We start from the raw sequence: 22,178 nt of genomic DNA on the forward strand, positions 1-22,178 counted from the left end.
TCTCTCATCCATTCACTCCTCTCCACACCCCGACATACACCATCCAACAGAGGACAATAGTAATACACAAACACACACACACAAAGGTCTGATCTACTCCATCCAACAAAGATCAGTAGTGAGAGCATGAATACACACTCCCGGGGGAGGGGGTCTGACATTTCCATCAGTAGAAAACCAGAATCCGTACACACATATGCACACACCCAATGGGCCTGATACACATCATCCAGCTGAGGACAAGAGTGTGCACACGCTCACACAGAGCACTGCAGTCTATACAGTCCAAAGGTTGCACTGTGCCCCAGCACAGGACTCATTCTGGCTTTGCCTGGCCCTGGCCCAGAGCCAGCCTGGAGCCCCAGTAGCTGGCAATGAGGTCGCAGTTGTGGTACAGGAACATCCCCGAGAGGGTGAGACTGATGCCTGCGTAGCTGAGCCCGCTCAGGTGGCTGCCGAAGAGGAGGTGCGACAGCACCAGGTTTCCCACCACATTGAAGTTGCCCAGGATGTGGATGGTGAGGGCGGAGGTCAGCGAGATGACACAGAAGCTGGCCAGGTTGTAGAGGACGGAGCCCAGGCAGCTGAGCAGGACACAGGCCCAGAGAGTGCTGCCGTAGTGCAGCATGCCCTCCCAGGTCGCCCCCACCTCCAGCACCACAGCCGCTGTGAAGAGGATGCAGAAACTGGGCAGGGATGTCAGGCAGAGCAAGGTGACCGAGTCCAGCTTCTTGTCCTGCAGCAGGGTACCTGGAAGCAAGACGGACAGGTCACACCTGGGCGGTGCATGCAGCAGGGGCAGAGAGAGTAGGGTTGCCAGGTGTCCAGTTTTCCACTGGAATGCCTGGTCAAAAAGGGACCCTGGCAGCTCCAGTCAGCACTGCCGACTGGGATGTTAAAAGTCTGGTTGGCAGAGTGCTGTGGGTCTAAGGCAGGCTAGTCCCTACCTGTCCCGGCACCGCACTGTACCCCGGAAGCAGCCAGCAGGTCCAGTTCCTAGGCCGGGGCGGGGGAGAGTCAGGAGGCTCCACACACTGCCCCCGCCCTGAGCACCAGCTGTGCACTCCCATTGGCCAGGAACCACGGGCAAGATCAGCGCGTGGAACCTCCTGGCCCCTCCACCTAGGAGCTGGACCTCCTGCACCCCAAACCCCTCAGCCCCAGCAGCAGCCCAGAGCCCATTCCCACTCTTGCACCCCAACCCCAGGGCCGGCGCTACCATTTAGGCAGCCTAGGCAATCGCCTAGGGCTCCAGAATAATTGGTGGGTGCCGTTTTGCTGGAGGGGGTGGCAGGCAGCTCCGGTGGAGCTGCCGCAGTGGTGCCTGTGGAGGGTCCGCTGGTCCGCGGCTCCGGTGGACCTCCCGCAGGCACCACTGCGGCAGCTCCACTGGAGCCGCAGGACCAGCGCGCGGGGCAGCGAAATTGCCGTCCGCTTAGGGCACTCAAATCCCTAGCGCCGGTCCTGCCCAACCCCCTGCCTCAACCCACAGCCTACTCTTGCAGTCTGAATCCCTTGGCCCCATACCCCATCCTGGAGCCCCCTCCTGCACCCCAAACCCCTCACCCCTGGCCCCAGCCGGAGCCCTCACCCTCTCCCACACCCCAATTTCCTGTCCAGCCCAGACCCTCCTCCCACACCCTGAACCCCTCATTTCTGACCTCACCCTGGAGCCCACACCCCTACTTGGAACCCTCACCCCCTCCCACACCCCAACTCCCTGCCCCAGCCCACTGAAAGTGAGTTAGGATGAGGGAGAGCGAGCCACCAAGGGAGGGGGAATGTAGTGAGTGGGGGCATGGCCTCAGGGAAGGGATGAGGCGGGGCTAGGGTGTTCAGTTTTGTTCTGTTAGAAATTTGGCAACCCTAAGTGAGGGGGTGAGTGAGCAGGGACCCCACCGCTAGGGCAGAAGGAGCCTGGCAGATGAGACTGCCCCAGGAGCAGAGAGCCCCTGGCCTTCAGGCCCGTTCCAGCGGGGCGGTCAGACTAAAGAACTCAAGCAATGGAGACTTGGTACCAGCTCAGATCTAGGTCAGGGCCTACATCCCTCCCCGCCCATGGCACCTCACAGACACTCCGCAGGCTGTAAGACCCACACCCATACATCACACACACATTCATCTCTTAATGCATCACACAATCGACAACCCACGCATGACACTACCCATGCATTCCCACATCACACTACACACGCACAGCTAGCTACACCCATACATCTACTTGCACAGATATACACACATTCCTTTCAGCTCATGCTGCAATGTACATCAAATACATTCACAACACAATCACACACACTAGCCTCAAGCCCCTATGTACACGCCTGCATGCACACACGCACAAAGGCACAAACATGCATGCATGTGCACACACACAGAGCAGGCCCAGCTGGATTACACACACACACACACACATTTTCAAGGGCTCAGGAACCACAAATGGGGTCAGATTTCCAAGCCTGCTCAGTTCCCAGCAGCCCTGCTGGGGTCACAACCAGATGGCTGAAATTTTTGGAAACACAGGTCCATGCTGTCCAGCCACAACACACAACATTCAACTCACCCACATTCCCTTGCTGAGTCAACACCCCAGCTGCCTCTACCAATGGTGGTTAACTGCAGCCTATGGTACCTCTACCCCATCCCCAGCGCTGCCCTGGGGGGAGTCATTCTGTCCTGTGGGGACCAGCCAGGGAAGAGGGGGCTGCAGCAAGAGAGACCTGGGCTCTCCTGCTCTCAGTCAATGGTGAAGGGGGTTATGGAGCATCAAAGGGTTGGTGCAACGGGAACATGGAAATGACAGTCAGTCAGCCTTTCCATGCCTCTGCTGCCTGAGATAACAATGTAAACATAGAAACTGAATGGAGAGGGCAGAGAGGGGAGCAGAAGGTCTCCAGAGATTTCAGGGACTCTGGGATGGGGGACAGAGTCAGGGGACTGGGAAGTCTCTGGGGGCATTAGGAGCCCTCTCATGGGGGAATAGAAGATGTGGGGCAATTGGGAGGCCTCTGGTGGGGAGGGGAAGTTCCTGGGGAGGGATCAAGGCGGTTCTGAGGGGAAGCCCTTGCCTGGGGAACACAATCTCTCAGGGAGAGGGGAGGGTTTGACACAGAATGGGACTAGGGGATGCTCACTTTTCACTAATCCCCCAGGCGATTTGATTGAATATCCTGTAAAAGCCCTCCTAATTTTTCAACTATTTCCACAGAGCGGGATTCCAAAGCATTTGGCAGAATTCCCCCTGCTCCCCAGCACCTGGAACAGTGCAGTTTATTCTGTCCCATTGCCACGTGCCCTTGGCAGCACTGGATCCAGTGTCCGCTCCACGCTGACACAGCATGCTCAGTGCACAGGGCTGCAGTTCCTCTCCCAGGCAGGCAAGCAATGCAGCCAGAATTGCAGTCACTGCCCCAACTTGAAACAGAGCCAGAACCCTTCACGGGGCCCCGATTCTTCTCCGCTTTCCTTGCAGAGTTACCTGTGTCCTGAGCCCAGCTGTCGAGGTTGATTCCTCACTCTGGCACTTTGAGTACAGAAGGTGGGGGCCTGCAAGGATTCTAAAAGTTAATGCTGACCATTCCAGGTTACAGCTTTTCTCTGACCTTGGATGGGTATATGCTGCCAACACCCAAGTGAAAACCGCTCCCTCATTTGAGAACCCAGGAAGTAGCACTTGGGAATTCCTTCCTGTGGAGTACCCTCAAACACACACACACACACACACACACACACACACACACAGAGCTGAGAAACAACATATGCTTATTAAACAACATATGCACAAACCTCTTAGGACACACACACAAAAAAACCCCAATCCTGTTCTTTAAAAGGGGAAATTTTATTAAAAACAAAAAGAAAGAACATATATCTGGAACTTAGATTTTTGCTAAATTTTAAAAACCCACTTACAAAAACTAAACATGAAGAATAAAGTTCTGAGGTCCAGCTTAATGGTTACAAGCAAAACAAAAGCATTTGGGGATTGGCACAGAGGAGTTCACAAGCCAATAAGAAATAAAAGAAATAACCCTAATCGTGTCTTTCTAGACATTCCCTGAACTACTTACACATCTGGGGGTTCCAAATAAGTAGTCTCTAGGTATGATCGGATGTTTTTTCATACCTGGCTTAAAGCTTCCTACAGCATAGGTCAGCCTCATTCCTGCTCAACGTCTCCCCTCTCCAGAGAACAACAACAACAGACAAAAGGGAAGTTTTTTCCCAATTTTAAAAAGTTCTAGCCCTCCCATTGGCTCTTTTGGTCAGGTGCCAACTTCCTTATTTTTACTGATGGGCTTTTTTTAACCCTTTACAGGTAAAGCAAGTAGAGAACAGCTACTAACAGGGATTTTATAGCTAGCTGGCTGGCTGGGTGTCCATAAAAGAGAGCTAGCCACCCCCTTCATTTATCACACCAGCGAATCAGGTAAGGGGAATGGTGGGAACAAAGGAGAAGCGACAGTGAGCAGAAGAGAGAGGAGCACCCCTTAAAGCGGGCACTGTCCCGAGGGCAGGCCCAGGATAGAACACACACAGTCCCCTGCAAGTAGCAGAACCTGGGACCTTTTCCCCATCATCTCAGTAACTGTGACAATCTCCCTTGCCCCACAGCCAAAATCAATGGATGGTGGTTGGCAAATTGCCAGCTTCCTCCTTGCAAACCAGTCAGGGTGCGGGGTTCATTGACAAAAACCACCAAGGCCACATTGCTTAATATTTGGGGTGTGAGCTCTCACTCTGATTGCAAATCCTTTGGGGGCAGGGCCTGTCTCTGTGTTGTGTCTGTACAGCACCTGGCATAATGGGGCCCTGGGCCAAGACTGAGGTATCTATACGCAACAGTAATACAGATAATGAATGATAACGGGGGAGCAACTCACTAGCCGGGGGGTTGGTCGGGGTGCTAGGAGCTTTTGGCAGCTCTGATTTTCTCTCTGGAGTTAGGGTTGTGAAAGGGGACCCCCGCAGGACCCCACCCTGCAATCCACTCAAGCAGCAGGGCTTCCCTTTGGGGACTCGGGGAGCAGGATGTAACCCCGTATTGCAGGGCCATGCTCTAACCACTAAGCCACACGCCAGGACATGTCCGGGCCCGTGTGTGACTGAACTGTTGTCCTGAAGGGCAGGCTGCGGCTGGCGCCGAGATGGAAACGTTCCCTTTGGAACTGAAGAACAAACAGTGGCATTTGCCCACTGCTTGCTGCCAAGGACATTTTGGTCCAAGAGGCCCCAGGAAGGATGGTGTATGACAGGCTGTTTGTGCTCTCACACTGTCTACTGAGGCAGCAGGGGCAGCAGCGTCCCTTCAAGGGCAGTGGGAAGGAAAGACCTGTCTCAGGTGATGGGCTGCAGAGTCCTTCGCTGCAAGTCACAAGCTCAATCCCAGGCCTGGCTGGCACTGTCTGCCTGCTGTTGGATGAGGAAAGTTTAGGGGGGTCTCAAGGCAGCCCCTGGTGGAGAGGGGTCCATAATGCAGTCAGGCCCTTTGTTGTCGAAGAAGCTGAGGACTGAGTGGGGTGGGGAGCTGAGGAGATTCCCCGAGTTGTGGGGAGGATGTTGGCAGGGGACAGTAGTAGGGGAGCTGGGCAGTGCAGCAACGGTACACACTCTGTGGGATTTCAGTCTCCCGCACTAAATCCCCTTTTACACTAACTAGCACCCAAAGAGACCTCTGCGGCAGCTAGAAGAAGGGTAAGGCCGTGCTCATTATTATTCGCATTACCGTAGCACCCAGGAACTGTACATTGTTGATGGGGTATATTATGGTAGTGCCCAGGAGCCCCTGGCATGGCCTGGCACTCCACTGTGCTAGGCACTGTACATTGTTGATTAGGTGTATTACGTTAGTGCCCAGGAGCCCTCATTGCACCAGGTGTTGCACAGACATAGACAAGAAGATGGTCCCATTAGTATAATTAATGTCATTTCAGTAGCACTTTTCCTCCAGGAGGAGCCCAGAGTTGCTTATAGATAAGACATCAGCTCTAGAGAGGGGTAGCTTCTTCCATCAAAGTACAGCCACCTCTGGCCTAGAGCACAGCCACAGCCTTCTAGGACAGGAAGTGCTCCATTTGGCTGAATTTAGGTGACTGGAGGTAATTCCCAGAGCTGTATTTTGGCCAGGATGCTAGGGCTTGAAAATCCCCAGCCAGAGTACAATGACCAGAGGAGGGGGAACCCTGGCCCCAGGATGACTAGGAGGAAGGGGGTGAGATTGGGGTAGGGGGATGTCACTTACTTTGCTGTAAGGACTTTAATCCGCGGAGGAAGGTGGCAGCGAAGAGGAAGCAGCAGCCGGCCTGGTCGAAGTACACCTCCCCGATGATGCTGAAGGAGGCGCCCAAGCAGATGGGCCCCATGGCAGCGTATTGCAGCAGATGGTGGCGCTGACCCAGCAGCACCTTGGACAGGATCAGAGTGAAGAGGGGTGTGGTGGTGTACACCATCTGGGCAAAGTCCAATTGCACATAGTTGAGGCCCAGGTTTCCGAAGGCTACACTGGCACAGAAGGTCAAGCTCAGCAGATAGACTCTGGCCTTAGTTCTGGCGCCCAGAGCCATGCCCCCATCCCGTGCCCGCAGCCTGGCCAGTGGGTAGCCCACCAGCACAGCCGTGAGCATGTGCAGGGACGACAGCAGCACGGGATACCGGAAGTTGTGGATGGTGAAGATCCACTTGTTGAGGCTAGACATGGTGGTGCCAGTGGCCAGCCAGACAAACACGGTGAGCAGCAGTGGCAGAGCATAAACGGGTGGCCCAGGGTCTGGCTTCCAGGGGCGACGCGCCCAGCCTCCATCAGCAGAGGTCATCCCTGCTTCATCTCTGTGGCAGGAGGACAGACACATTTTGGAGGGCAACTCAGCTCCCGGCCCAGCACGAGGAGAGGCTGGTCCCTTCCCAATCAGCCTGGGGGCTTGACACTGGGGTTGCAGAGAAGAGATGCAAGCTTCTTGTGGTTCTACCCCAGTGCCCATGGGTGCGACAAGGTCTCGCCCTTCAGCACTCTGCCACTGCACGGCCCATGCTGCTCTCTCAAATGCCCAAGCTGGCTGCAGTGAGTGGTGGTTTTGTAGCTTCTCCTCTTGTTTCCTGCCTTAGGGTACCAGACCAGTCACTCCCGGTGACTCACCAGTGTGTCCAGCTCTGCAGCCTGAGCATCCCGATGCTGCCTGTAGGATTTCCCAGGAAGCAGAGCTGGGGTTGGAAGATCACAGGGAGGCAGAGCTGGGAAAAGCCTGAGTACTGCTGGAGACAAGCTGCAATGGCAGATCAAGACGGTCACGTCTGGCTGCGAGCCATCATCCCTGCCCTGGAGCTGGTTAAGCGAGCGAAGATGCTGCAAGATGTCTGCAACAGGAAGCTCCTGCTCTCACTCTCGCCTGCCAGGCTGCAGCTGTGAGGTGCCAAGGCCATGTGCAAACGGCTCCCAGGAGCAAGCAGAAAGTTGGAGGAGGGGGGTTGTATGCAAGGCTCCTCCCCACCAGGGCAGCGGGGGGGCTCGCAACAACAGTTCTCTGTGCACGCACGCGAGTCAGTAAGGTGAACACGGCCAGACAGCTGTGGCCCTGCCCAGGCCTGCTCAGAGCCAGTTGCCATCTGCTTCCCACCGCCACAGGGAGGGGGATGAGGGAGGCGCAGATCATAACCAAAAGACAACAACTTCCTAAACATCAATGGTCTCCATGGAAACGCTGGAGCTGTTGTGAGGCTGCGTCAGGGTCCCAGGCTGAGTCACTGCAGGAAACTGACTCACTGCGCTGGGAGGAGAACCGCAGCTGACAGCATGGGGGATCGTGAGTCTGAATGCTGGGCCTGGAGCCATGGGGGGCCTCTGCATGGAAACAGGCCCAAGGGAAAGCCAGGGGAGCTACCTGGGCAATGAAAAATAGGGGCTGAGAATGGCAGAGCCAGGGGAGGGTGGAATCAGACATTGTCAGAAGCCTTACAGCAGTGCAGCGTATTCAGATCGGGGAAAAGGAACAAGCAGTACCAGCGTAAGGCTCCTGGTATAACTGTGTCCACACTAGCATCCTTGTACTGCTTTCACTGTACCATAGAAAAACCACACCCTATCCAAAATAGCTCTGTGGATACCAGACATATGGGGACCAGGCCTTCCCCACCAGGGTCCTAGGCACCAGCTCAGAACCACTCCTCAGTTCTTCAGTGATGTATAGTACACTAGGGCCTGGAGGTCCCAGAACTAAACCCCACTGCGCTAGTGATGTGCAGCCAGAGGGAGGGGCAGCCCCTGAGGACATCTCTAAGAGGTCCCAGTCTCAACAGACACTGGACCCAGCAGGTGGGGGCAGAGCTGGGAATAGAATGCAGGTCTCCTGGCTTCCAGTCTAGTGCACTATCCACTAGGCTTCATTGAACACAGGAAGTGCCAGACTGGATCAGAGCCAGCACCAGCATCCTGTTGACAGTGGCCAGCACCATGTGCTGCAGAGGAAGGGTCCGAGCCCCACCGTAGCAGATGGGGAATAATCTGCCCCCACATTATGTCTCTCCCTGGCGCATGCCCTGAAGCAGGAGATTTACTACTCCACCCACAATGTAGTTCAGCAGTAATGATGGTAACTCTGGACATTCTAGTTATCCCTATAAATCAGGGATGGGAAACACAGTGATTTGGCTGGCCTGCCAGAGCAGACAATGCCAGAGTGAGGGAGGGGGCGAGTGGCTCTTCCAGTGCAGAGCAAGGGATAGCGAAACGGGGTGACAGGCAGCTCTTCCCACGGCCAGGAGGAGGAAAGGATGTTGCACCCTGACACCTGCTGGAGCATAGGCAGGAGGTGGCAGCTCCCTGGTTGCAGCAGGCCCATTCCAGGATGACCCTGGTGGACAGCACCTGTGGGTTAACAAACAGGGGAGCAGGGCTGGTGTCTGGGGGTGTGGGCTCACCTCCTTTCTGGGAGATTATAGAGCTGAACGTGAGCAGCACGGGTGTGTGCCACAGCATGGAACAGAGGTGTCAGGGCAGGACTCGCTGTCCGGGCACATGTTCTCGCAGCACCCCAGGACAGCAAGAGACACCCTAGGACAGCTTCTTCCTTCACCACAATAGCCTGCAAGAGGGTTTAGTGGATTTTGTGGCTCTCTACTACCCTAAAGTTGCCCATCCCTGATAGAAACGTCCAATCCTTTTTCAAATCTTGCTAAATTTGTGACCTCACTGACACCATGTGGCAGGGAGTGCCACAGTTTAATGACTACCTCAGTTTCCCCACTCAGGCCAGCTCACTGTTTCACAATTTGGTGGCCCCCTGGCTCCTGCCCCTTCTATCACTCTAACTGGAGGTGCTGATTCATGTACTTCTCAGTGATTTATCCCTCCACCCAAACCACAAAGTAGGGGGTAAACAAAAAGACCAACAAAACAGACATTCAGCAATTGTGCTGGCTCTTCCCTGTTATTATGTATTTGTATTGTGGTGGTGCCCAGGAGCCCTGCTCACCCCCTTGTGTCGGGTACTGTATAGACACAGAGCAAAAAGAGGGGCTATGCCCCAAGGAGCTCACAATCACAGTCAATCGGGGTGTACCCTTGCAGGGTCACCCCATATCCTCCCCCTCCCTGGGCGATAGCTCCTCTACAAGCCCTCTCCTGGGCGAAGTGGCCCATTTGCCCTCATGGCACAAGGCAATACAAAGGGGATTTCCTCCCACCCTGGATACAAGTCCCAAGCTGGACCCTTAAGCAAGTGTGCCAGCTCCCATCCACACCCACCTGCACTGCCCTGTGCAGGCTACTTCATTCTAGAAATATCCTTCCCTAGGGCCTCCAGATCCTCTCAGATACTGCTATGGGCCCTGCCCGTCCCACTCATCATCCCTCAGCTCTTTCCCTCTTTTCCACCCCGTGCCTCTTTAGAGATCTCCTCCAGGTCCTGGTCTTCCTCTTTCTCACCCCTTCCCTTCCCACTGAGCAGGCTCATTCTCCTAGGAAGTCCCTGACCCAACCACTGGCCCAAGCCCAATACCAGGGGTGCAGATAACTAGGCATTGGGGAGGCTGAGCCTGGCTCCCCTTAAGAGTCAGACCACCTCCTACCACCCTGCTGCAGTGTCATTGTTCTTCATAATGAGACAAGGAGAAGAGAAGATCCTGCTCTCCCTGCTCTGTCTCATTTGTTACTGGGGGCTTATGTTCTTCTGGAGGCTATCACTTGCTTCGTAAGAACATAAGAACAGCCAGACTGGGTCAGACCAAAGGTCCATCTAACCCAGTATCCTGTCTGCCGACAGCGGCCAGTGCCAGCGCCCCAGAGGTAATGAACAGAACGTTCTATCTATCCCTTTCTTAATGATTCCCAACATTCTGTTCAATTTTTTGACTGCCAGGCCTGATGCTCTTGGTTTGAAATCAGAGTTCCCTTCTCCCAGGTGGGTGACATGCCCCTCTGATGAGCCCCACCTGCCCAAGAGAGGCCCAGAGAGGTGCATTGACTTACCCTGCACACCCTGCAGGCCAGTAACAGAATGCAGATCTCCTGAGTCCCACCCTAGCCCTCGCCACTGTGTCACGCCCGCCTCCGCTCCAATGAAGTCATTTCCAGGGCCAAACTAAAGCAGGATTTGGCTTACAGGGCATTTCAGCATCTGGGGAGGAAAACACCTGGAGGAGACCAGCTAGGGGGTTGCATTTGTCCCACTCATGGCTCCTTGAGATACAGAGAAACCATCACAAATCCAAAGCCTGAAGGTCCAGTTTGTGCCCAGCCCTGCCATGGTGCTCTGCTGAGTACTTACAATACAGGCCCAGGCGGAACAGAAATCCCAGGCTGTGCCTCTAGCCCATTGCTGACAAACCCACAGACGAAGGGAGCTTTTCATAGGATTTGGCGCAACAAAACCTTCTCCCTCAGAGACAGGACCCCAGCGTGTCCTGCCAGACACCATGCGTTGCCATATCACACAAGGGGAGCAGTTACTCACCTCATGGGAACCAAGCAGCTGAGTGCTTTGATGCTGCCTCATGTCCAGGGATTAGGGTACCACAGCAATTCATATGTAAGCCGGAGGTCCAGCAGGACACACTGAACCCTGACCCTGGTGCTCCCATTGGCACCTGGCAGAAGGGTCACATAAAAGCGAGGCCTGGACCCAATTGGTGGCAAAAGGTGGGACCAGTGGCCCAGGCGTCAAACCCAGAATTATGATGCCCAAAGTGCAGACCCCCGGCTCCATGCCAAGGACTCAGTACTGACTGAGGTGCTGTGCTCCACTCAGGTTTGCTGCCACTGCACCTGGTAGGGCCAAGGTCTGGAAATGTGGCAATTGCATGCAAATGAGTCGATGCCTTGGTCTGCATATTGCAGAATATGCATTCTCTTGTTGGCACCCAGCTGCATATCTGTGATGCAAAGGCATGCTCCTACCTGTCAGTGCCATGGAGCAGGTGAGAGGGGGCCACACTAACAGAAACGGGGCCAGCTCTGTGTGCTAATCAAGCAATGCACATCGAGCGCAGAGGCCTGGGGAAGAAGACACAGAAAATTTCAAACCACATACCAGGCTGCCGGGAACACGTGCAGTGGGGAGAGGCATTGGCCCCAGAGTCTGCAGGGATCGGCTTTGCCCTCAGCCCTGGGAATTCCCCAGGCAGGTGAATTGTAGATAGTTCTCTGAAGACGTCCATGCAGTGTGCAGTGGCAGTCAAAAAAGCAAACAGGATGTTAGGAATCATTCAAAAAGGGATAGAGAATAAGACAGAGAATATCTTATTGCCCTTATATAAATCCATGGTACGCCCACATCTTGAATACTGTGTACAGATGTGGTCTGCTCATCTCAAAAAAGATATACCAGCATTAGAAAAGGTAGTAAAGTGATTAGGGGTTTGGAACAGGTCCCATATGAGGAGAGATTAAAGAGGCTAGGACTTTTCAGCTTGGAAAAGAGGAGACTAAGGGAGTATGTGACAGAGGTAAATAAAATCATGAGTGGTGTGGAGAAAGTGTATAAGGAAAAGTTATTTACTTGTTCCCATAATATAAGAACTAGGGGTCACCAAATGAAATTAATGGGCAGCAGGTTTAAAACAAATAAAAGGAAGTTCTTCACACAGCACACAGTCAACCTGTGGAACTCCTTGCCTGAGGAGGTTGTGAAGGGTTTAAAAGAGAACAAGATAAATTCATGGAGGTTAAGTCCATTAATGCTATTAGCCAGGATGAGTAAGGAATGGTGTCCCTAGCCTCTGTTTGTCAGAGGATGGAGATGGATGGCAGGCGAGAGATCACTTGATCATTACCTGTTAGGTTCACTCCCTCTGGAGCACCTGGCATTGGTCACTGTCAGTAGACAGGATACTGGGCTGACCCCGTATGACCATTTTTATGTTCTTATGAGAGCCTCATAGGAACACCGACCTCTGCAGCATTCTGTGCCTGCACCCGACCATCCTCATCTGTTCTTGCTATTCCCCAGTTGTGAGCTGCATCCACTAACTCACTGAGCCAGCTGGCCGTCAGCGTAGGGCTCCTGGCCCACTAGTGCTGCTCTGCTGGATGGCACATGCTTTTCCTCAGGGCCAGGGCTGTTTTTCTTTGGTGCTCTATTGTGACCAGCTTTCCCTGCAGTGCCAGGCCCCTGCCCCGTCTCCACCGGGGCTCACGGCCCTCATGCTATTGTGTTTGATTTCCCTCTGGGCAGAAGACATGGCCCTGGGCAGGCACCAGCCTTGGAGGGCAACATTGCCACTGGCACATTGCTGCAGCCAGTCTAGGGGCCTGTGCATGGAGTTATTGAAAGTAACAAAAGTCCAGCTCAGCCTGTCAGATAAAATTCCTTGGGGAAGCCACTACAAGCTGAAGACAAATAGCCTGATACAAACCGGATTGTTCAGGTTTAAGAGCTTTGATAAGGGGCTTCAAGGCTCCTGGGAAGGGCACAGGTTGGCATGGCAACAGGCTGAATGAGCCTAGAAACAGGTTACAGTTGAAATCAGTGAAATGTGTTTTGTCTGGTTGTTAATGGAGTGAGGTTGCCCCGCCCCTTGGACACTGTTTATTTCAGGGGTTAGAGGGGACCCCAAGGGGGACATGAGGACTGAAAGAAGTGAGCTTCACCATCATGGCTGCCTCCCCACCATCCAGGTAGCCATCATAACACTGTTGGACCTTCATCATCCTGATCCTGAGACCATCCAGGCCAGACTGGGCCAGAGAGAGCGAACCAACAGCAAACGCTTTCCACCGCCCAAACAGCACCTGGACTGTGAGACGCAGGTTCCCACTCTCCCCTGGGCGTTCCTTTCCTTCCCCACCTCAACACTGCCCTCTTTGCCACTGTCTAATTAGAATGAGGCTTAGCCAGCCAAGACAGCATCTTGTGCAACGCTGCTGTAAGCCCGGACCAGAGAGGCAGCTAGAGGCAATTCTCTAAATAACCAGATGCCAGTTCAAATTGCTGGGTCTCGGGGCAGCTGACCAGAGCCCCCGCTGGGCACGTGTGTCTCCAGCAATGCAAGTGAGAGTTAACACCAGTGACAGACGCTGTATTTTCTATCTTCACTGTTCTTTTCTGTCCCCTTTTGCATGCGTGTTGTTTTGTCTTCAAGGCAACAGGCTCAGGTATCAATAACAACAGCTCCAGCCCATCTCAACTAACTTTCTCTTCTCCCTCAAAGGATAGTTAGCACCATCTAGACTGTCAAACAGGCCTTTTCCCTGCAAAAACTCACAATAGCGAAAGGGATAGGGAGTAACAGCTTCGATTACAATAAAAGCCTTACTATTTTTCATTTCAAATGCTTTAACTGATTTTCCTTCTTTTTCCTGTCTCTCTTCACTTTTATAGAGCCCATTCACGGTGGCTTTTACAATGTGAATCGCCAGCGATAACTTGTTACCAAACCCCAGGGCCACCCGGGGGGTGGGGGGGGACAGGAAGTGGGGCAATTTTCCCTAGGCCCCGGGCCCCGGACTCCGCAGGGGCCCCCACAAGAATGTCTCACCCCCCCCCAGCTCCAGCCCCACCTTCCCCCATCCCCTCAGCGCGCCACATCCAGGAGCAGCCCTGGACAGTGCTGCAGTGGCGTGGCTGCGGCGGGACCTGAACTCCTGCTGCTTGGAGCTGCATGGTAAGTGGGCGAGGTTGCAAGCTCTGGTGGGCCAAGCGGCAGGAGCTCAGGTCCTGCCAGAGCCACACTGCTGCTGCGCTGTCCTGGGCCGCTCCTGGATGCGGCTCGCTGAGGCTCCGGGGAATGGGAGAGGCGGGGTTGGATAAAGGACAGGGAGTCCCGGGGACAGGGACCGGGTGGGGGTTGGATGGGGCAGAGGGTCTGAGGGGGCAATCAGGGGACGGGGAATGGGAAGCTGGATTGTGGGGGTTCCAGGGGTCTGTCAGGGCAGTCAGGGGACAGGTAGCAGGGAGGATTGGTGTGGGGTGGGGTCCTGGGATGGTGGTTGGAGGATCCGGGGGGGCAGATAAGGGGACAAGGAGCAGGCTGGGTCGGGGATTCTGAGGGGGGGCAGTAGGGGAGCAGGAAGGGGGTGGGGGTCGGATAGGGGGTAGGGCCAGGCTGTTTGGGGAGGCACAGCCTTCCCTAGCTGGCCCTTCATACAATTTTGGAACCTCAATGTGGCCCTTGGGCCAAAACGTTTGCCCACACCTGCCCTAATGTCTCAAAAAAAAAGTGGCTTTGCGTTTTAATTTAATTGTGTGATACGCCCTATATAGAAAGCCTGCGTTCGCTCGCAGCATGCATCCCCACTACTGTGGCACTGCATTACCATTGGTCCTCCTTTCCCCTCCGACTACTATTCTAGAAAATTCTTTGACCTATATAAGCAGCTTCGTCAGGCGTGCCCAGCACAGTGTCTACAGTGTTTGTAATCTTTGTCATGTGTACTCTACTGAAATAGCATAACAAGCTTTGGCTTTACGTTTTAATTCAATTGTATGATACCCCCTTTTAATTTTAAAATGTGGCTCGGTTCGTTAAGATAAGAAAAGGAGCAGACAAGCTGTTCATGTGAAAGAGCCTTTTCGAAACTAGCACATGTAAAAAACAAACTAAGAAATACAATGTCCCAACAGCGCCTCAACTCACTCAAGATTTTGTACATTGAACAAGAATTGGCTTTGTCGGTTAATTACAATGATGTAATTGAGGAATTTAAGTCCATAACACCTGGCGAGCGACGTCTCATTCTTTAGGACAGGAAGATGAAGAAACCTTAATCTGTTTTGGTCAATTTGGGTTAGCTCATTATCTGGTTAAACATAAAGATCATGAAAATTTAGCATCTTTGTATATGCCTGGCAGGGCCGGCTTTAGGTTTTTTGCCGCCCCAAGCAAAAAAAAATTTTAGCTGCCCCCCGTCCCAGCCCTGGGCTCCCCCCTGCACCCTCCCCCCGCACACGCCCTGCAACCCCAGCCCTGGGCTCTCCCCTTTCCCCCCACCAGTGCCCCCCACACACACTTCCTGCTGCCCCAGCTCTGGGCTTCCCCCCCACACACACCTGCACCCTCCTTCCACCGCAGCCCTGGGTCACTGGTAACTCGCTCCCAGAGCGGCTCATTCAGCAGGAATTTTGGATATGCACAAAACACAGACAGGATTGGTTCCCGTATGGTTACAGAACTGCAGTAAAGTGGAACAATTTTCAGTTTGTGTGTTTGGAGGATATCTGGATGCATATTATAAGATTGTCCTCCATAAATGAGGAAAAGTTGAGGTGCCTTTATTATTCTTTTGTTCCACTCTTTCTTTCTTAACCTGAAAACTTAGCCCTTCCGCCTTTTAAATGGCCAACCCATTTTAAATGGCCAGTCCAATGGCTGCTTGGTATGGTAAATGAGGGCACTGCTATTTGAAACCATTCCCGCATGTTATGAAGGCTAAAGAAGCCAAAAGACTGTGTCTTACCATGTCTGCCTGCAAGCCAAATTCTGTTGCCCGGCCCTGCGTGAAATATCTCTCACACCAAACCGGCATACCCTCACTAAGAGGCAAAATGCGACCTTGTACTGAGAGCACATGTGCTATGTAATGTTAACAGCAAGGTTTACCGTGAAAGAGTCTACCCATTGTTTTTTAAAATGTGTCATTTTGATTACCACTCTCCCTTTTCTTCCTCCATCAGCTGCAAATGTTTCAATGCTCACACTATCTTCTCCTTCCCAGAGACTAGCGAAGATTAGAAGGCGAAAAAAATGCACTCATGATGAAATGTTCTTGAGCTCATGCAGTCCTTCCACACTGAAAGAGCCCAGCAGAATGCAAGGAGGCAGACAATGTCAGAGTCCAGGAAAGCACAATATGAACACAAGGACAGGTGGTGGACTGAAGATAATAAATGGCGGACTGGAGATGATAGGTGGCGTCAGCTTGGTGACAGAAGGCAAGAGGCTTATTGAGGCTAGGGACACCATTCCTTACCCATCTTGGCTAATATCCATTAATGGACTTAACCTCCATGAATTTATATCATTCTCTTTTAAACCCTGTTATAGTCCTAGCCTTCACAACCTCCTCAGGCAAAGAGTTCCACAGATTGACTGTGTGCTGTGTGAAGAACTTCCTTTTATTTGTTTTAAACTCACCACCCCTTAATTTCATTGGTGGCCCCTAGTTCTTATATTATGGGAACAAGTAAATAACTTTTCCTTAGTCACTTTCTCCACATCACTCATGATTTTATGTACCTATATCATATCCCCATTTAGTCTCCTTTTGCCCTTCTCTGAATCTTTTCTAATGCCAGTATATCTTTTATGAGATGAGGAGACCATATCTGTGTGCAGTATTCAAGATGTGGGCGTACCATGGATTTATATAAGGGCAATAAGATATTCTCCATCTTATTCGCTATCCCTTTTTTAAAGATTCCTAACATTCTGTTTGCTTTTTTTCACTGTTGCTGCACACTGCGTAGACATCTTCAGAGAACTATCCACGATGACTCCAAGATCTCTTTCCTGATTAGCTGTAGCTAAATTAGCCCCCATCATATTCTATGTATAGCTGGGGTTATTTTTTCCAATGTGCATTACTTTACATTTATCTACATTAAATTTCATTTGCCATTTTGTTGCCCAACCACTTAGTTTTGTGAGATCTTTTTGAAGTTCTTCACAGTCTGCTTTGGTCTTAACTATCTTGAGCAGTTTAGTATCATCTGCAAACTTTGCCACCTCACAGTTTACCCCTTTCTCCAGATCATTTATGAATAAGTTGAATAGGATTGGTCCTAGGACTGACCCTTGGGGAACATCACTAGTTACCCCTCTCCATTCTGAAAATTTACCATTCATTCCTACTCTTTGTTCCCTGTCTTTTAACCAGTTCTCAATCGATGAAAGGATCTTCCCTCTTATCCCATGACAACTTAATTTAGGTAAGAGCCTTTGGTGAGGGAACTTGTCAAAGGCTTTCTAGAAATCTAAGTACACTATGTCCACTGGATCCCCCTTGTCCACATGTTTGTTGACCCCTTCAAAGAACTCTAATAGATTAGTAAGACATGATTTTCCTTTACAGAAACCATGCTGACTTTTGCCTAACAATTTATGTTCTTCTATGTGTCTGACAATTTTATTCTTAACTATTGTTTCAACTAATTTGCCCAGGACTGACATTAGACCTACCGGTCTTTAATTGCTAGGATCACCACTAGAGCCCTTTTTAAATATTGGCGTTACATTAGCTATCTTCCAGTCATTGAGTACAGAAGCTGATTTAAAGGACAGGTTACAAACCATAATTAATAGTTCCACAATTTCACATTTGAGTTCTTTCAGAAATCTTGGGTGAATGCCATCTGGTCCCCCGGTGACTTGTTACTATTCAGTTTATCAATTAATTCCAAAACCTCCTTTAATGACACTTCAATCTGTGACAATTCCTCAGATTTGTCACCTACAAAGGACAGCTCAGGTTTGGGAATCTCCCTTATCATCCTCAGCTGTGAAGACTAAAGCAAAGCATTCATTTACTTTCTCCGCAATGACTTTATCGTCTTTGAGTGCTACTTTTGTATCTCGATCGCCCAAGGGCCCCACTGGTTGTTTAGCAGGCTTCCTGCTTCTGATGTACTTAAAAAACATTTTGTTATTACCTTTGGAGTTTTTGGCAGCTCTTCTTCAAACTCCTCTTTGGCTTTTCCTATTACATTTTTACACTTAATTTGGCAGGGTTTATGCTCCTTTCTCTTTACCTCACTAGGATTTGACTTCCATTTTTTAAAAGATGCCTTTTTATCTCTCACTGCTTCCTTTACATGGTTGTTAAGTCACAGTGGCTCTTTTTTAGTTCTTTTACTGTGTTTTTTAATTTGGGGGATACATTGAAGTTGGGCCTCTATTGTGGTGTCTTTGAAAAGTGTCCATACAACTTGCAGGGATTTCACTCTAGTCACTGTACCTTTTAATATCTGTTTAACTAACCTCCTCAGTTTTGCATAGTTCCCCTTTCTGAAATTAAATGCCACAGTGTTGGGCTGTTGAGGTGTTCTTCCCACCACAGGGATGTTATTATTATGATCGTTATTTCCATGCGGTCCTGTTATAGTTACCTCTTGGACCAGATCCTGTGCTCCACTCAGGACTAAATCGAGAACTGCCTCTCTCCTTGTGGGTTCCCGTACCAGCTGCTCCAAGAAGTCATTTAAAGTATCGAGAAATTTTGTCTCTGCCTTTCGTCCTGAGGTGACATGTACCCAGTCAATATGGGGATAATTGAAATCCTCCACTATATTAGAGTTCTTTATTTTGATAGCCTCTCTAATCTTCCTTAGCATTTCATCCTCACTATCACTGTCCTGTCAGGTGGTCGATAATAGATCCCTATTGTTATATTCTTATTAGAGCATGGAAATCCTATCCATAGAGATTCTATGGAACATGTGGATTCATTTAAGATTTTTACTTCGTTTGATTCTACATTTTCTTTTACATTAAGTGCCACTCCCTTCTCCCACTCCCCCCTCCCCCCCGCGCACAATCTGTTCTGTCCTTATGATATATTTTGTATCCCGGAATGATTGTGTCCCATTGATTGTCCTCACTCCACCAGGTTTCTGTGATGCCAATTATTATTATTCTCCTTTAACATGAGGCACTCTAGTTCACCCATCTTATTATTTAGACTTCTAGCATTTGTGTACAAGCACTTTAAAAACTTGTCACTGTTTATTTGTCTGCCCTTTTTTGATGTGTCAAATTCTTTTTTATGGGAATGTTTCTTGTCTGATCTGGCCCGTACTTTATCCTCTTTCATCCTCTCCTCCTGACTAAAACCTAGGGAAGTCTCTGTCTGAGCCACATGCACCTCTGCAGCAATCAGCTTTCCCCCATCGGTTAGTTTAAAAACTGCTCTGCAACCTTTTTAATGTTAAGTGCCAGCAGTCTGGATCCACTTTGGTTTAGGGGCAGCCCATCCTTCCTGTATAGGCTCCCCCATCCCAAAAGTTTCCCCAGTTCCTAATAAATCTAAACCCCTCCTCTGGACACCATCGTCTCATCCACGCATTGGGATTCTGAAGCTCTGCCTGCCTACCTGGCCATACGAGTGGAATTGGAAGCATTTCTGAGAATGCTGCCATAGAGGTCCTGGATTTCAGTCTCTTTCCTAGCAGCCTAAATTTGGCCTCCAGGACATCTCTCCTACTCTCCCCTATGTCACTGATACCTACATGTACCACGACCACCGGCTCCTCCCCAGCACTACACATAAGTCTATCTAGATGCCTCCAGAGATCCGCAAGCTTCGAACCAGGCAGGCAAGTCACCGTACGGATCTCCTGGTCATCACAAACCCAGCTATCTCTCCAAAGAGAGACTGCTGACCTCGAATGAATATGCAAATTAGATACAATTAACTTAGGTTTAAACAGAGACTGGGAATGGTTGGGTCATTACACTAATTGAGTCTATTTCCCTATGTTAAGTTCTCCTCACAACTTCTATGGGTCATCTCAATTATCACTTCAAAGGTATTTTTTCTCCTGCTGATGATAGCTCATCTGAATTGATTGGACTCTTCCAGTTGGTATGCATACTTCCACCTTTTCATGTCCTCTGTATGTATAAATATCTCCTGTCTGTGTGTTCCATTCTATGCATCTGAAGAAGTGAGCTGTAGCTCACGAAAGCTCATGCTGAAATAAATTTGTTCGTCTCTAAGGTGCCACAAGTCCTCCTGTTCTTTTTGCGGATAGACTAACACGGCTGTTACTCTGACACCAGCTATCTATGTTTCTAATGATCCAATCTCCCATTACTAACACCTGCCTTTTCCTAATGACTGCAGTTCTCTCCCCCAGTGCGAGAGGATACACCAACATCATCTGGAAGGAGGGTCCCAACTATGGGAAGGTTTCCCTCTGCTCCCATTGACTGCTCTGCTTCCCTGGGCCTTTCATCCTCCTCAACAGCGCAGCGATTGTCTGACCGAAGGTGGGACAATTCTACAGTGTCCTGGAAAGCCTCATCAACATACCTCTCTGCCTCCCTTAGTGCCTCCAGTTCCGCCACCCTGGCCTCCAAAGTCTGTACATGGTCTCTGAGGGCCAGGAGCTCCTTGCACCCAATGTACACGTGCCACCCACCCACAGGGCAGGTAATCATACATGCTACACTCAGTGCAATAAACAGGATAGCCCCTACTCTGCTGCTGGACTTCTGCCTGCATTCTCTCCTACAGCTGCTTAGGTTAATGACAGGGGTTTTGTTTAAATCAAGAAGTTTTGATTATAGTTTAGTTTAGAGGTTTTAAAGACTGGCAAGTTACCTCACCCCCTTCCCACTCCCCTTCCGAACTCCCTCTCGAAGCTCCCTGTTAGCGGTCGCTGTCGCTGTTTCACTGCTTTATAAAGTCCTGGCCTCCCTGGCAGCCCTGCCCCCTGACTAACGCTCAGCCAATGAACAGAGGCTTCTAGATTTCAAACCTTGTTTAGCTTGCAGCTGTCGGCCACAGCACACGGTCCTTCAAAAAACAAACAGACAAATACAAGCTCAGCACCCATCAAATAACCCCCAAACACAAACACACACTACAGACAGCCACTTACCTCAAGGGTCCTGTATTTGCTCCTCCTTCACCTGGAGAACTTTCCTCTTGGACTTCAGCCCCCATCTCTTGGTTGAAGGACCCATCTTCCCGAGCTTGCAAGAGCTCTGCTCCCTTGGCTTTGATGATGCCAAAGGTGGCTTCTTTCCTTGCTTATATCTTCCAAAGTTCAATGACCTTGGTTCAAGAGGCAGGATGATCTCATGCTGTTCTTCCCTTCCTGTGGGCTTCCCATCTCCCAGTGTGATTTCTATGTAAATGGGGCTTTCATTGTTTTCATTCTATCAGGCTTAACTTACACAGGCAATACCTCCTGTCTGGGACAGTACTGTCCTTTCCTTTGTTTGGCCTCACACTTTAACACATATCAATGAATATACATAATTCCTCCTAGTGTTAATACAGGCCGTTCACAGTTCTATTAATCACCAGGATCTCAGAGGCTTTCAGCAAAGACCCCACTTTGTACACTTGTATAATATGGTCACATTGGATCCAATCAGCTGATTCAGTTGCTTATCACTTGAGGCTCAGCGCCCCTGTCTGTATAGCCCAGTGAACCTTTGCAGTGGATTCTTCTGAAAAGTAAATCCCAGACCAAGCTTCTCTCTTGACAGGTGTGGGCTCCCCTGCTGCCTCCCCTCCCCCCCAGCTTGTTAGTGTGACTTTGCTTCCACCCCTTGTTAGCTTGATGAATCTGTTTACTGCTTATATGTAAATTGAGGTAAACACATTTCTTTCTTTAGGCTAGACTTGCTTAACAACTTGCCCTGACCTATCTAGTTCACACACATTTTAATTATAACTCCAGCATATATTAGTGTCTTAATACCCATCATGTACATACACCATGCAAGAATACTAATAAGTGAATTATTAGTTTTCAAATGATCTCACAAGGCATATTTTGTATAAGATTACTAGCATAGTAGTGCGAGCTGTGAAGACGTGATTAGTGTCACATTGTCCTCCTTCCAGTCCTGCCTCAAAACTCTCCTTTGCTGTGATGCCTATACAAATCTTGACACCAGTTAGGCTGCTGGTGTGCAGAGACCACTGCCCATCACCAGCAGTATTGTCTTTGTTTCTTTGTACTTGCCTAGCTCTCTCCATCTGGTGTCTCTTGTCTTATCCCTAGATTGTAAGATCTCTG

The 22,178-nt window shown here is 50.6% G+C and overlaps 1 protein-coding gene across 1 annotated transcript; it reads right to left on the bottom strand.

Moving 5' to 3' along the window:
- Positions 1-251: 251 nt before the first annotated feature.
- On the bottom strand, positions 252-7,699 carry SLC35E4 (solute carrier family 35 member E4). The gene is made up of 2 exons (XM_050923850.1): positions 6,242-7,699; positions 252-750 (listed from the first exon to the last, which is right to left on the bottom strand). Exons 1-2 carry the CDS (start codon positions 6,975-6,977, stop codon positions 317-319), a joined length of 1,170 nt encoding a protein of 389 aa, XP_050779807.1. The 5' UTR covers positions 6,978-7,699; the 3' UTR covers positions 252-316.
- Positions 7,700-22,178: the final 14,479 nt, after the last annotated feature.

This window comes from Gopherus flavomarginatus, chromosome 15 (genome assembly GCF_025201925.1).
Source record: "Gopherus flavomarginatus isolate rGopFla2 chromosome 15, rGopFla2.mat.asm, whole genome shotgun sequence".
Lineage (NCBI taxonomy): Eukaryota > Metazoa > Chordata > Testudines > Testudinidae > Gopherus > Gopherus flavomarginatus.